The sequence below is a fragment of the Bombus vancouverensis genome, chromosome 12, assembly GCF_051014615.1.
Source record: "Bombus vancouverensis nearcticus chromosome 12, iyBomVanc1_principal, whole genome shotgun sequence".
NCBI classification, from domain to species: Eukaryota; Metazoa; Arthropoda; class Insecta; order Hymenoptera; family Apidae; genus Bombus; species Bombus vancouverensis.
Genome location: NC_134922.1, coordinates 5,186,440 through 5,202,816, shown reverse-complemented (window position 1 = coordinate 5,202,816; position 16,377 = coordinate 5,186,440). Strand labels below are relative to the sequence as shown.

The 16,377-nt window shown below is 41.9% G+C and overlaps 1 protein-coding gene across 1 annotated transcript in view; it reads right to left on the bottom strand.

The window, feature by feature from the left end:
• The window catches only part of LOC117160855 (uncharacterized), a 101,556-nt gene that overhangs the window by 39,477 nt on the left and 45,702 nt on the right, over nucleotides 1-16,377 (bottom strand). The window contains exon 3 of the mRNA XM_033341897.2: nucleotides 3,712-7,578. Coding sequence (XP_033197788.1) covers nucleotides 3,712-4,084 — 373 coding nt within the window. The 5' untranslated portion in view covers nucleotides 4,085-7,578. The remainder of the gene's footprint in view (nucleotides 1-3,711; nucleotides 7,579-16,377) is intronic.

Genomic DNA, 16,377 nt, shown 5'->3' with positions numbered 1-16,377 from the left:
TAACTCCCGAGCGTGGACTATAATCAGTTCACAATAATTACTCGTCGTGAACAGTCCCTCGGAATTAATTGCTCGTAGGAGATCGAATACAAAATTTCACGTAATTTCCCAACAAGAAATCGACTAAAGCAAGGACGATAAAACGGCGGCGCAACAATAAAACCACCGACGATTATCGACGGCTGAACTTCGATTACTCCCTCGTCTAATTAAATGTCGATGGGATCCGGCATTCCCGATAATTTACCAGTTTCTTGTCAGTTACTTTCTAGTCTATTATATCATTTTATCAATTACACACAAATTAAATGTCTAAAAAGATACCTTACATTCGACATCTACGGAAGGAAGTACCGTAAAAATGTAATTTATACTACATTGACTGAAATTACGACACTGTTTGCCAATCTTTTACGAGTATCACGATTTTTCTGATTTTTTTTAATACTCCCTCCGATACTCTCCCTTTAATGTTCCAATTTTTTTTTTTTTTTTTTTTAATACGCTTTCCGACCGTTTTCAGGCGCATCGATGGCTATTTACAAGATGCTGGTTCCTAGAGATCATTCGAAATTGATTGCGATGGCCAATAAATTCAGTGAAAACGAGGCTCGGCGAAACATTCAAAGATACGAGGGAAGAAAGAGGAGAGGAAATAAGACAACTTCGCGGAGCAGATCTCTCACGGCTGTCAGGCGTGACACGTTTATCTTAAACAGCGTTACGTTCAACACTCGCGGAACTCATTAGTTAGGTTGCGCACATGCAGTTCGCGTTACGTGCGCTTGCCTACGCTGGTTGGCCCATTAGCGAAATTAGAAAGAGAAGTATTTTAACCGCGCCGCGTGCTATGAAAACGCTCGAAAGACTTACAAGTATCACTTAAGCGGCCCTCTATCGTCCTTTTTTTCTAATTTTTGCGCTGAATTATTTTAGGACGATTGTTTTCCTGACTGCAGTAAGTTTTGTCAGTACATCGTGGCGAAATGTATTTTATTTCGCCCGTTATTACATTTTTATTATATAACTTTATTGTAATAATGTATTGTAATAATATAATTATTATATAATTAAGCTAATAATTGGAGAAAATTTGTTTCACGTCTGTTTACTATTTCGTCATTTTATGAGGCGGACTTCTTCAAAACTTGAATCTGAAATAACCAAAGTCGTTACTTTTTCAGAAGATAATTGCAAGCTACTTAATTTAATGTTGCGATTTTGCGGGGAGTACAGAAAGTATATAGATGACAAGTAATATAACAGGACAAGAGCGATACCGTTTCACTGATTAATAGATTGTTGATGTGTATAGCATGACACTATACGTGTATTTAGGCAGTGAAATACGACGATAAGGAAAACTTTTTCAGACACAAATTGATAATATTAAGTCTATGACGCAAAAACCACGGAAATTTACGAGCAAAAAAGATTCTTCATCGCGGCAAAGAAAAGAATTACCAAGCATTTGCGCGTGTAGGACTCAGAATATCGCTTGGACGCTAACAACAAAATTACCTCTAAAAAAAGGAAACAGTTTGCTTCTGAATCTATATGGCGCTCGTAAATCTATGATGATTCGAGCACCGTTTTCTAAAACGACGACTCATCTGCCACCGATAAATAAGACAGAAATCGTACAAGCGAGGACATGGTTTCAAGATCGCCGTGGTTTTGCGCAAGTTTTCACGAAACGGACAGAAAAAGTTGCGCCCAAAGTCGGACAGGGATGGAGTTAAGTGGCGCTCCCTTCGAGGCATAAACAAGCGTTAGGGACATGAATGGGATCACGTAAAAAACAGATTTCCACCCTCGATCTCGTACACGAAACGTGATTTCAGGCCGTCAGCTCGGAGGAAGGGTGGAAAAAGGGCGTTGCGGATTGGGGCTAACCCTGTAAGCGATCCCAGGGGCTCGTCAGAAACGATCTTATGATTGACCGTGTTACGACACTCCCTATAGACCATTTTCCGAACGTATCTCGAAAATACGTTCTAGTCAAAGGCTCAGTTGATCTAGAAGAAACGGTACCAAACGGCACATGCATCGCCGGTATTAGATTTGAACGCGAGGCTTCTGGTATTTGGGGTGAACAGTAGCTGTATCGTAATCGAGCGTATTTGGTTGTTAAACGTACTTTGAGATGGCGAAAATTGCAACGTGTAAACTTGTCGGTGTGGTTTTAGGAGTAAACTGGTTTTAGATATTGAGTTGATGTTAAATATTAGTAGGAGATATTCCGGTGTATTTACGTATTATAAATAACCCAGCTTATGATAATTACTTAACTGTGCTCTGAGTCGCGGCCAGAAGCGTAACAGTAACGTTTATGTCACCGTGCAAAATGTTCAACTGAGTTATACTTCATGAGGAGAATAATATAAACAACCGTAGGACAGCCTGCTGTAATGGATGAAATTACTTTGCGTTTATTACGTAGAAATACGCGAGTCTGTATTAAAATTTCGAACTACCTTTTTGCTCTTCTTGTTGGTACGTTATACACTTAAATATCTGAGAAAGGAAAGAAAGGAAAAACAAGGCTCGTTGATATTACTATTGTATTACTAGGACGAAAGTTTCAATCGAAGAATCTAGAGAATATATGAAATGTAAGGTGTTCATAAAAAGGATTCGTTCGCAATTATACTGTTAACTGAATTTTTCGATGTGAACCTGATCGTGATTTTATCAGACACGTAAAGAGGCTAGTTTCTAATCTTATTAATATAGAGCAAGATTAGAAGCACGAGAATAACATGGGGTTTAATTCGCACTGTAAATCAAGCAACAAAGTAGCAAGTAACCTGCTAGTTTACTATCTTACTTGCCTCAAAATTGCAGCTTACCGTGCTATAAGTATGCAAACTATCGTAGCAAGGAAACGTGGCAATGAATTCGAAATTGTGTTTCAATTTAGTGCAAAAGTGGATCAGATATCTCTCGTAAAGTCATTCTGCATTTTCCTCTATAAACATAGCAGCTTAAAATAGAACATATCAAAACATCATATACAGTAACGAATCTAAGAATAACACAAGCAAGAAAGACTCGTAATAAAACTAGGAATATTAATACAAAGTTGTCAAACAATCATTCCATCAATAGAACTAAAGCGTTCGAGAAGATCACTATAGGAACACGGTCGATTTTAATCGTAAGAATAATTATACTGCAAAAGGATATTAACTTTTCCGAACTCCATTAAAACTGAAGCTACGAACTTGTACTGCGTATTTGAATATACTATGCGATTATGATTATACTGACACGAAAATAAACAAGACAGACTTTCACTCGGAACTTGTATAAGACATTTTTTACTTTTAATGAACCTCGGTATCTTATTTCCTAGTAAAATTGTTAATACACTGATCGCTTTCATTATCGTATGATATTCTCAGCTTATCTCAAAGATAAAAGATCCGAACCCCTTCATTCTAACATATTCGATAATTCCAACGTTAATGTCGCGAGGAAGACAGCAATTTTGCCGAAAACACCTGCGTACTGTCGGCAATATAAAAAATAAAAACCGTAAAGCTGATTCATCCTGACATGTTTGACAGTCCTAAGGTTAATTCAGGAAGAAGATGTTAACAACCGAAAGCCAAACAAGCGTGGCCATCCTCGCGGCGATAGTTCGCAGCTGCGCTCATTATTTCAAGGTGCTTAGCTTGAAGTGTAACGCGAAAAAAAGCCACTTACCTTTCTTCTCGTCATCCTCATCCGCGTGATCGGCACCGTGATGAAGATGATGGGCGGTTGGATGGTGGCTAGTTATCGCCGGCACCAGGGGGTGGTTCCCTAGTGCCGGATGCGGATGATGAGGATGATGATGACTGAGGAACCTGACAGCGGCCGCGGCTGCTTGATGCTGAGCTTGCATCGTCTGCTGTACCTGGCTTTGAACCTGTCCGAGGACCGGATGATGTGGTGGCCATCCTGTCAGATGAAACGGAAACACGGGTGTCGCCCTCTGAAACAGTCTGGCCGGAGTCAGGAGGGAACCACCGGAACCAGTAGAGCCGCTACCAGGAGGCAGTGGAAAGGACAGACCACCTCCTGGTTCCAGGACCATGTTTGGGACCAACTTGACGACTGGCTGTCTCTCCACCGGAGAGATTTCACTTATTTTGCATCTATATCCCTCTACTCTATCCTCGATACGCTATACTTTCGACGATCGTAGTTTCCTCAACTTCATGGGAACTGACATTCGACGAGAACAGTTGTTGCAGGTCTGGACACCTCAATTTCAGAGTATGACGCACGTGAGATAAGTTTTCGATGATGTACCAAGAAATCGTTTGTTTACATCTTACATGGAAGATTTAAGTTTAAGATTGATGGAATTTAGAGGTTCCTTTTAGATATATGCAGCGAGATTGATCATGTTTGTTGAAGATCGGTAGTCGTGGAGGTGGAAGGATGGCGAATGTGTTTGCGAGTGAACGTGCTCGTGGTAAGTCGACAGCCGTCGGAAGGCGTGATTCGAGGTTTCCGTCAATGGCAATCGACCTTTTTGCCTTTTAAAAGAATCCTTGCATCGAGGATTCCATGCAAATTCTTCCTGCCAGTATTTTCAGCTTCTATGCTTCAGTCTTTTATCTAATATTCAAAGTCCTCAACGATTTTCTGCCAAATCCCAAAAAATATAATCCCACCAAGTTAGTCAAGCAGAATTTCATGAAACACGTATTTCGAGAGTCCATTTAGTCCTTTCGCGAGTACAGTCTCGGTAACTAACACTCCAGTTTCACGCCACGATTTCTCATTGTCGGTCTTTTCGAAATCAAACTTTCCACCCGGGATCTAATCTTCACCCTGAATGTTCATGTTTCCGTCAATTTTGCGAATGAACCCGCCAAACCGCAAAAGTCACTAGGGAAACTGGGCCATCGTTGAAAACACAAGTCCACGGTGCACTGGTCGACGATCACACTTGTTAAAAACTGTTTAGAGGTGACGGTGTCGTCGTACCTGGACATCAGGTTACGCAATCAGCAGCAACGAAAACACCGATCAGCTGACGAGATTAGAGAAGAGCACGGGTCGTATTTGTGTATTTGGCAGTCCGTGGGGTGAATTCGAGCGCGCAACGGAACGGATTCCAGGGATTCCTTGCTGGCAAGGACCTGTTAGTGTTAGGACCACTACGGCACGAGCCAACGGCACAGCACTATCTGCCTGGAGAGTGAAGTCAACGGCTCCCCTCTGTCCACGGAGTCAAAACTGGTTTGGGTCGCCACCCAGAGGCTTTGGATTGGTCGGACAGATGGTGGGTTCACGGGTGCCACTCTATTCCTGGCCAATGAGGACGGATGGATTACGGAGCGAACTCCGCCTCGTAGACGGTTTTTTTGCCCTGGAATTGAATCGACGCCCCTTCCTTGCAGTAATGGTGGTGCCGTAGTGGGGATGAATCAATTGGTGGCTGCCCTGAAAGCAGCCGCAAGATGGCTCCTCCCTTCCCCACAGCATTCGGCAAACCACCCCTGTCGTGGAGCCTAGGCAGCAGCGTCGACCTTAGCCTCTAATGCCGTCAACGAGATGCGCACTTTTACAAAGTTCAAATTTTTTTCACCACAGAAAACTATCCTCCTTCCTTTATTTCTCTTCCTTTATTCTTTCACCTTCTCTCCTTTTTTTTTTTTTTTTTTTTTTATTAAACAACTCGCAACTGTCCTCCGGAGGATTTCACGAATACAGACTTGAAGAGATCGACGCAGAAATATTCTGGGAAAGCCAGAGACGATCGAAAGCACGATGAAGCTTGATCTCCGCCGTTGTTCATCTTCGAGGGAACGAGCCCGACAACGTTTCCCTTTCTTCGCGATCGTTCTCCGACGATTGTTGTGCTTCCACCACTCCATTCCCACCCCCACCAGACGAGTATCTTCCACCCCTCCAGCCCTCGAGGGCACGATCCTCTTTTAATAAGAGGAGCTCTGAGCTCGGAGGCGTTAAGTAATTACATCTATTCTCTTCTGGGGAGGAAATTACCTGTGCCTCGGGGTGGGAAAAATTAGGAAATTAAAATTAACCCCCGCCACCGGGCGTCGTGTCGCCTCTCCCTCCTCCTACACCTCCTCCTCCTTCCCGTTCGCCATTCCTGTTCCCCCTCAGCCTCTATCATCCTCTCTTTCTCGCGCCTTGCTTCTCGACTCGGTGCACTCCGTGGCTGGAACTCTTCGTACTCGAATTTAGGAGGAGCCGGCGGCCATTACCGCTTACGTAATCTTTTTACAGTGGCGGCAGCACCTTGTTAAGCAAAGTTATTTAACGCGGGACAGCGGGCTAGCTTGGTTACCGACGTGTCCTCGTCTATTTGGATGAATAGGTGAACGTATTGCGCCGATCGACGCCGGAATTCGACGCTTTTCAACGATCTTGTGCTGACTGAAGATCCATGGCATCGTCTGTTGCTTCGTATTTTGTTACTTTGTATTACGGAAGTGATGTAATGGCTTTTCCCAGCAAGTAAAGTTGGATAAGAAATTTGATAAATTGTTTAACCTTTACGTAAACTTGGCTGGGTCAAGCGCGAAGTAATACATTGACGAATATTGTTGCTTCGTGAATCGAGGAATCAACGGTGAGCATATTTTTAGCACTTTGAGGTTTTGCCTATTGATTAATCGAATTATAAATATGCTCATTAACGTCAATAAATGTTCTGAAGATCGATGAATTGAAATTGACCCGCCAAACGCATCGTTCGTTTCTTGTAAGAAAATAATGTAAAAATCTCATAAGACGATTGGAATAAAGATTCGACTGCTTCGCGTACCGCGCGTCCCACCCCGTGAAAACTTGCCGGTTTGCTCCTTGAACGTGGTAGACAAACTCGTGTACACAGTCTAGAGGGAAACTGGCGAGTTCCTAATTTACACAGCCGCCACATTCTCCGAAGCCCTTTTGGTCCAGACTCCTGAGTGCCGTCGGAACTTTGCCGACGATTAAAACGCTTTAGTAATTAACTGGGTCTCCTCACCTTCCGCGGTAACAGTTACCAACCCACCGGTATGCTCCTTCTGCCAACCAGTGGCGAGGATCTTTCCTCTCTCACCCCGATTCTCCCTTTCCTCTTCTTACAGGCTCGACCTCTTCTTCTCACCCTCTTTTCCCTCCCTCTTTCACGCCACTTCTGGCCTGCTGGCGCATATTTAGGGATCGCCGGTTAGAGGTTGCCCGGGCAACCAACGTCGAGAAACCCTCTGTCGTTGCCAGGGCAACCTTCTCTCGCTCCTTCATCTTCCCTCCAGAAACTGCTTCACCACCACTGGGCTGGATTCAATTCGTGAGAGCGAGAACGAATCGACTCTGGCTTCGGTAGGTGAAGAGGGTGTGTGTTAGACTGTGCATCCGGTCGCTACGGGAAAAGGAAAAAGACGCTGCACGTTCGGTGATTGTATTTGATAGCCCGACCGTGGACGTGGAGAATGAACATTCGACCTTGATTAAAGCGGAGCCCCCGGATTCTTTCCGTTTTCACGGAATCAGCTTCTCTGAGCTTGCCAGATCCTTGCGGTGGCAATTCTTCGATTCCGAGGAATTTAAAGCTGCAGGTACCTGAAAAACATGTCGATTCGTTATTTCTGGCGATGGAACAGAGAGTTTTGGTTTGGTTGAACTAAATTTGTCGTTCCAAGGGAAGAAGATTTCTGTTTCCATAAAGGAAAGCATGATAATACTATCATGATAATACTAATACTATCAGAATCGTCTAATTGTAAATTATCACTTAAAGAGATATATTTTGCTTCGTGACGTATGCCTGGAAAATCTTAAAACTACTGACCATCTTAAATTCCACAAACATCAAGTTAAAAACGCAGAAAATCCCCGCAAGCTCTAAGAAAAATGTATTCACTCTATGTAAAATTCTAAATTGCACGAAGTTTTCGAAAAACTGCGAGATATTCCGTGCTCGAGATTTCCGATCTTACCCCGAATAGTGCAAGGAGAATCGTCACGCGTCCGGTAATCGGATCGGAGGACATATGAGGCGATCGTCTAGCCGATAAAAAAAGCAGCGTCTTGCCGCGTGCATCTCTGTTCGCGTTCGTAATAAAGAAAAACGGGCGCAGCGACGGGGCGAATTTCCCTGACGTTGCGTGAAAATTCCGTGGGCGGTGGCGCGGTTTTCGCGAGAGCGGACCGAGTCTTATGAAAAATTGATCGGGCACGATATCTCACGTTTAGGCGAATCCGTTGAAGGAAAGCAGGACACGCACCGCTCGTCCATCAAAAAACGCGGCAAACGAGTGGCGGGGGCCGGTGCTTTAATATAAAACTTAAATAACGATACAGCGCAGCGCCATGACGAAAATGGGAAATAATCTTATGAATAAGTTCTTCCCCGGGGCGTGCTTGGCTCATCCGACTCGCCACGAGATCGTTGCAAATTTGAAAACCCTCTTCCGCGATTTTACAAATTATCCCGACATGATCGTCGTGACGCGGTCATGATTAATTCCATCGCGAGTCCTCCGCTCCTTTCGTTCAGTTTGCAAACTTTCATTTAGTTACTCTTCCGAGAGGATAGATAATCGTGGATGATGTAACTCGAAGACTCTTTATCGGAAATTCGAAACTCATTTTAATTGTGGGTAAATTCTTTCTCTTCTTTTTTCCATTATTTGTTTCTTTATTTATTTATAATCGCTTCTACTGCTCCTGTAAATTACTGATGATGCGAACGAATTACAAAAATTAAGATTGAGGGTGAATATAAAATCGCGCATTCTCGGTAATTATATTTATGGCTATTTGGTTATCACACGGTTATTTCATTACGAAAAGATTTCATGTTCAAAACAGAATGTCTAAGATGGCAATAAAGAATTCGATTAATGGGAGAAATTAAGGATAAGATTGTTATAAAGATATTTTACTTCGAATGTGCGAATTATTTATCATAGAATTATTATAAAAAAGCAGGTCTTGACAAGATATAGTTTTATTCGCCATTGATTATAGAGCTGCGATTTTCTTTGTTCTAAGATTGATTTATGAATCTCGAAATTATTATACTCGCTTAGCCCGAAACGCGCATGAAAGTTTTAATTACAAGACTCGCATTTATTTACGATAATTGCTTATTTATTTTGAATAACAACCTGACATATTGCTTTCTCGGAAATAAACAGGCTCGATTGATAAATTAGAACTTTCCTCGGAATTTCAAACAGACTTTCACCTTTCCCAACCATTTGTCATTTTTTAATTGCGATTTCCTTCTCGTAGGCTTAAAGTAACACGAGCGAGACCTCTCACGTACATACACGTCTAGCTATCTCTTCTTAAAGACACCGGCTATTACTCGTTTTTAAGTAATGACGTACATACGAACGACGAGTGTTTGGATTTCATTAGCGAAGAACATCGCTGGAAAAAGAAAAAGCGAATAAATATGCTAATAAATTATTTTCCGCGTGTATTACTTATTCTCTGGAATTTTTTATTGCCACCTGAGAACACTAACTACCGGGAGTGTTTTTTGTGCGATATTGTACGCTTGAAAACCTCTATCATACGCGTACACGAGTAGCCACGTAATGATATAATGATACGGTTCACATACGCAAGCAACGTGTTTAGATTTTCTTTACGCGGTGACGCCACGATGGGGAGAAATACATTCAATTCAAATGGACGCGTGCACGCGTTCCTAATAATTACCTACTAATTGATAAATTAGAATCTCAACACGCACTCGATTCTCCTCGCATCAACGCATTCCGCTCGTTTCAATTTATAATTCATTCAATCTGCCGCAATCCTCTCTGTGTTTAACATTTGCATTATCATAAGTGCTACAAATCGCGAGAATTTAAACAGACATTGTGGATAATTCGATTTGTCCTGTTATTCGATTCCCCTGGCCTTTATTATATTAAGTGACTTAGAACCCATTTCTTTTAAATTTCCTCTTGATTCGAGTGAGTAATTTATTCACGAGAATTATTTTAATCTCTAGCTTTCAAATCAGTGCCAGAACTATTAAATGCATAAAACTGATGCATTTCAGATTTATACTTTCACAATTACCCACTAAAAGTAGCTACTCTGGAACGATTAATGTTGATATTTACTGAGCCAGAAATATGATTATTATATCTATTTATTTTCATCTATACGAATATCATCATATCCATCTAGGTAGCAAGGTAGTTATACCTAACGTTATGATTGGTAATATTAAAGTGAAAAAGTATAATCGACCATAATTTCTTCTCTGATAAATAAACAGAATTCCAGTTACAGGATATTAACCTTTCAAATACTTGCAAATTTACCGATACTTAATAAATCTTATTAAAATTCTTTGCTTGAACACGTCTCCTTACTTTTCCAACACTATAAAATCCTCTGTTCTCCTCTACTACCTTTATCGAGTAATGAAAATCTCCGAAACGGCATAATACTTTTATTCAGTTTAGTTATTAAGTTCCTTGTTTATTTCTCCCAATAGTTCAACAATCCAAACTTTTTCAACCGAGAAAGAATCGGCGCGCCCCAAACACCGGTTCAATTACCGGTTACACCAGTCTGGTTAGCCTATTTACAACTTGGTGGCTCGATAAAAATTCTACAGCGGTCCGGTAGATAATTATTTTTCAGATAAGAGCCGAGGAGAAGAATTTACCGGGCGCCAACGATTCGAGAACGCCTCGCCGGTTTGTTGCCGCGTGCCAAGAGCCAGGACGACTAATTAAGTACGCCGTAAGTTAATTGAGCCGCGTAGGAGGAGAACCGAAGATACGAGGGAAACGTTAAACTGTGTAAACATCAGACTAATTACTTCGAGACTTTATCGTGCTACACAGGCACTACGTTAACTTGAGATAGCCCGCAACGATTTCGATGCAACGATATTCTCTGAATTGACATAAATGCGATGATGAAAAATATAAGCAAAAATGGTTTCTGCACAAATGGAATAAAAAAATGATTAACTAAATATCGCACAATTTTGTCTCTTGAATGCCGCGTAGCCGAGAAACATTGATTAATTTGTGAGTCTACATAACTTGGCAAATATTTTTTTGCGAGATTGTGTTTAGAACATTTTTATCAAACTTCCATCGAAGAGTAAATACTGTGAATTGTTATAAATTTCATTGCTTTTACCGTGATCCTATTTTGGAGTTTTGAACAGCTTAGAATATAGAAATTTTGTCATTGAGCACGCAGCTTCCAAATTTTTAAAATAAAGGGGCGAGAAATAAAAAAATCGTCGAGACGAAAACGTCACGAGCTGCAGCGGAAATTGAACGAGGACAAGGAAACGTGACGATGACGAGTCGCGATTTAATGAACGCGCCTCGTACCCCATTCGTAACCCCGACGCTTCATCTAATCTGTCGATTCTTTCTTTTAGCCGATCGTGCGCATGGATCGTCCCGCTTTTTTCCACAATCAAGACGCGATAAAGATGTCAAACGTCAGTTAACTGGCCAACGGGGTCGTGACCGTACTTGCATTGAGAAATTTCAATTCGTGAGCTGGGTTGATCCATTGATCGCGAGAGTCACCATTACGCGCTATCTCCGTTTACGTAATATTTCGTGAACGAACAACGATTCGGAAAACATTAAACTATCGATCGAGGTATCAATTTCGCTGAGGAAATTTTAGAAATTCTCGATCATTTGGAATGAAACTCTTTTACCCCTTTCGCTATACTTTTCAGAATTTTAAACCTATAACGAAAACTTTGAACGTGTTGAGAATATATTTCAACAATTCCATTGTTATTAATATCATTATTTCAGGACGCAGAAATAAAAAGAAAAGTTGAAATCAATCGCGTCTCAGAAATTCGAATATCGCTTCCGCGATATTTAGCTGTCCCCCCCCCCCCTCTCTTTCAAACTTCCAGGGGAAAGAAATTCCCGAAACTTAGGACCCACACCTCCGAACTCTGCAGCGAACTTCTCGAAGCCACAATCCACGGAACATTCTCGTGGAGAAGCTAACAAAAATGTCTCTCTTCGCTCCGGAAGCGGAGGATCTCCGCAAGATTCGCGGTTGCTTTGCAAGTCTAATTGCTGGCACGATCGCGAGCAGCGAAGAGAAACGCGAAGGAAGGTGTGCAAGAGGGAGGGAAATATTCAAGGTGGAGACTTAGCTGGTAGTTCGCGAGGGAACGGCCATAACAGGAGCGCAAAAATGGGGTTGCTGGTGAAAGGGAGATGCAAAGATGGCTGCTGCAAAACGACGTGTCTACGCTTCTTCTTCTTTTTCTTCTTCTCGTTCTTCTTCCCCTTCTTCCTTCCACATTCTCGTCCTCTTCCTCTCTTCTACGTTTTTTCCCTCCGTCTGGCAGGTCTTCTCGCGTTTTTCCAGCTTCTCCTCCTTCGTTCGTTTCGTCGATAGCGGATTCGAGTCACGCGTCGGCGGTTAGTTCTGATTAGCGACAGGGCGAATGACGTACCACTGGCAGGATCTCGTGTCTCGAATACGGAAGCAGACCGTGTACGCGGCAAGTGGCAAGAGCAGGCCAACGTGACCAAGCCACCGGCGCTGCTTTATGGGAATTTATTTAGAGGGATCTACGGTGACTACACGAGCAGCCCCCCCTTCGGCCCTCTATGAGCTGCGGATATCTCCCGGCCACTGCAATGAAAACGCGATGCGCACACGCGATTTCTTATTTCGAATAGCTACCTGGTCTCGCGATTATGTAATTAAGTACTATACAGTGCTTTGAAATTCAGCGAAGGAGGATCGTTCGAGATCTCATGTGATTTATTGGATCTGAATGATATACTTAAATAGACTAATTATTTTATGCGTAGGTGGTTTAACCTAATAAAATTCATGAAAGTACCTTATTTCGCATATTTATATTACTACTGTGTGCAGATAATATCTAATTACATCGTGTGTGTACACATATATATATTTAAAACTGTTTGCGAACGGTATCTCACGCGAATTCTACAGATCACGCTTTTTCCACCGAATAAAAATCGTGGCGATGATAATCGTCAAAGCGAGGTTATATTAACAGCGAAATTACATCGTGACACGGTCGCTGATTAAACAGTGAGTTTTCCCGTTGTAACGGCCGACGCTGTAATTAAATTAATTAGTCATTTACGTGTGTTTATCATCGAATATTAAAACATATAGCGCACGGATCTTCCTGTCAGTATGTTCCGATTAAATTGCCCACCGTGCCGATACAAATGATTAAGTTTAACGCGGATATATGATACCATAACTAACAATCAGCATGCAGCTAGTAAAAGCATCGCCGAACAAATTATTTTATTCTTCATTGAATAATACGAGCCAGCGCGGTTTTCCAAACAGCCGGCAGGATGTATCATCGACCTATTTTCCAATTTACGTACAAAAACCGCACGGTAGATGGCAGTCAATTTCTGAAAATTTTAGGAGAATGGGCAGGCCAAATAGTAATTTTATGCCCCTTCATTTCCACAAATAAAAATGAAACGAGAATTTAATGCTTTTTGCGCAGCACATTTTGTCGTGGATAGAAATTTCAACGCTATAAAGAACTCGGCTTTGTCTCGCAAAAAGGAGGGACAACATTCAAACGACGATATCTTACACCTTCTCAATAATGTAAAAAGTTCTACAAAAATACACATATTGTCAAAATAAATGCCATTTCCTTCGTGAAAGATCTACTTTCTGAAAGATGCTGTTCCAGCTCCCTCTTTCCACTAATATCGTATCTCTGTCATTTCCAAACCTTCCATACCCGAAGTCGCCTATCCTTGAACATACGAATAACCAAAACATCTCACGCAACACTCGCATACAACATGTTCGGAGTTCAACAAATCGATCCAAACCTCGTGATACGGTATAAGATACACTCACCGAAAGTGCGGCACGATCGGAGCACGTCTACGAAGGGGTGTCGAGCTGATTCACCGTAATCCGCTAGAAACTCGCGCGAGAGATCCAGCGAAGACAAGAAGGAAAGGAGCGGCTGATAAAGGAAAGAAGGCACACTGCGTCCTCCTAAATCACCAAGAAGATGGCTGGCCGCCTCTGCCGTTCCCCCTTCTTCTTCCATCGAAGCTTTCCTCTTTGCCACCCCCGTCTTCACCCCTCTTTTTCCTTTCTCGTCGGCTCACGAATCCTCGTCGCTTATCGTTCGTACGATCTACGAGGTCTGCACACCTCGGTACGGTACCGTTTTCTTCTTCTTCTTCTTCTTTTTCTTATTTTTCTTGTTCGAAAGAGAGGAGCCAAGAGAGACGACCAGACACGCACCAACACACGGTTACACCAGTCGGATAATGTAGTCCTCCGGTTGATTTATGGGTTAATAGTTAACCGGCCGTAAATAATGCTAATCACACTCTTATTATACGTTCTGGCCGCGGCATCGCGGCGAATGTTTTGTCCCTGGCTCCTGCCAAGATTTCAAACCCGCTCTGCCCGCTCCTAGGATCCCTTCTTGACCAGCTGCGTCTGATTGGACGCCGACTCTTCTTTGATTGCTGCATGGAAGTGGAACGGTGGACATCTTATGTGGTATACCAACGGGATATTGTCGCGATGGTTTCGTCTTTCGTCCTGATTTCCACAGATGATTGATCGATCCTGTCCCGGAGAATGATGTTCGGGAGCTGAATATACATATGAAATTGATTGGAAGATTGGAAAGGTGATTTAATTTGATGGGATTTTTTATTCGACAATGTCAATGTGTTAGTACTTTTTGGTAGGACTTAAGTAAAGATTTTGTCGGACATATAGATTTCTTGTTATGTTGTTGTGGGATGGTATTCTTTTTAATTTGTTGTTATAGTAAATTGTTCGATCATTCATTGTTTGCTAAATATTCGGTAACTTTATACACATATTTTTGTAGACACGAAATATTCTCTTTGAATATTTTTTATAATATTATTTTAGCGTTAAATTTCTATACACAAAGTACCTATCTCTATCATCCTCTAAAATAACTAAAATAAACTAAATAAACTAACATAACTAAAATAAAATAATCTAACTTCCCAAGCATCATTCCCGGCATCACGCCTTCTTTGTTTCGAGAAATTCAATCTTCCTAAAGATTCGCAAACGTGTCGACTATAAGAACAACAAAGCAATTCGAATTACCAAAGAAGCTCCATTACGACACGGAGGATATTGAATGCCCGGGTACAAAAGAAGGCTGCCAGAAATTGCGACTTCCAGGGGTTCGTGGAACGTCCACTCGACCAATACGAGGCTACCGAATAAAATAGACGATACATTTTATTTCACCGGCCATGTTCTCTGCGAATGGTGTGCTGACTCCGTCTTTTCCGCCTCGAAACCCTCGTTTCTGCGCCAGTAGTACCGTCTACGCGATCACCCTCGAAAAAAGTCTCGAGATCAAGCCGAGAAGGGTGGTTTCAGCTGGAAATACCGGTTGGTCGATTGGAAACGGTTTAGCTACGGGAAATTCGCCATGGATTGGATTGTATTTTGAGAAACAACCACCATCAAAGCCACCTCGAATCTCTTTCTCGGAGATTCCTTTACCAAACAGCGAACGTTCGACAGGATGGATGCTCATGAAATGAAACGAGGCTTGCTAGTAAAAAAATTTTGGAACAATTTTTTGTAAACATCTACTGATTATCGCGATAATGAGGAAAGAAACAATTGCAAGAGGTCTTGAAGTTGAAATTATTAATTGAAATTCGGTGTAGATTTCTTAAAAATTCCGTCTTAATTCTGTTGAGAGTTTCAAAAAGTTTGTACAGCGAAGTAACGCGTGACTCACTTCTTCAGGAAACAATCTGGATTGGTCAATCGTTGTGGGTTGTTTCTCAGTCAAGGCCTTATCAAGACCTTATCAACTTCACAAAGTAACAAAATGTCGAAATTGATTCATCCTTGAGAGTAATCGCTAAAAGAATCTTTCGAAGCTTCTGTTTTTCTGTTTCTATCAATTTCGATAGTAAATATTATTTCGTGAAAGTTTAGCGAGAAATCTATATCGTATTTCTATCACTTTGACTACACATTATTCAGATATTGATGCGAAAAATGCTTGACTTATTCCATCCCATTATCGCAATACTACGAGTCATATTTGCTAGACAAGACTCGAGAATATAAAGCACGTAGCGTTGGTAACGGCGACAAATTTTGAAAATCTATCAGCCCGTAGTCAGCTTAATTGGCATAATTTAACACTTTGCACAAGTGAAACGGGCAGGTGGCTGGGCAGACAAGACCGGTGTCAGCAAACTCCGTACGCATCTCGGGCACAGGATTAAAAAGAGAAAAGAAAACCGTGCTAAAAGTCGTATCGCTTGGAACAACGTCGTTCCAGCCAACGTCCACGGAGAAGATTGACCACCTTCGATAGTAATGGGGGCT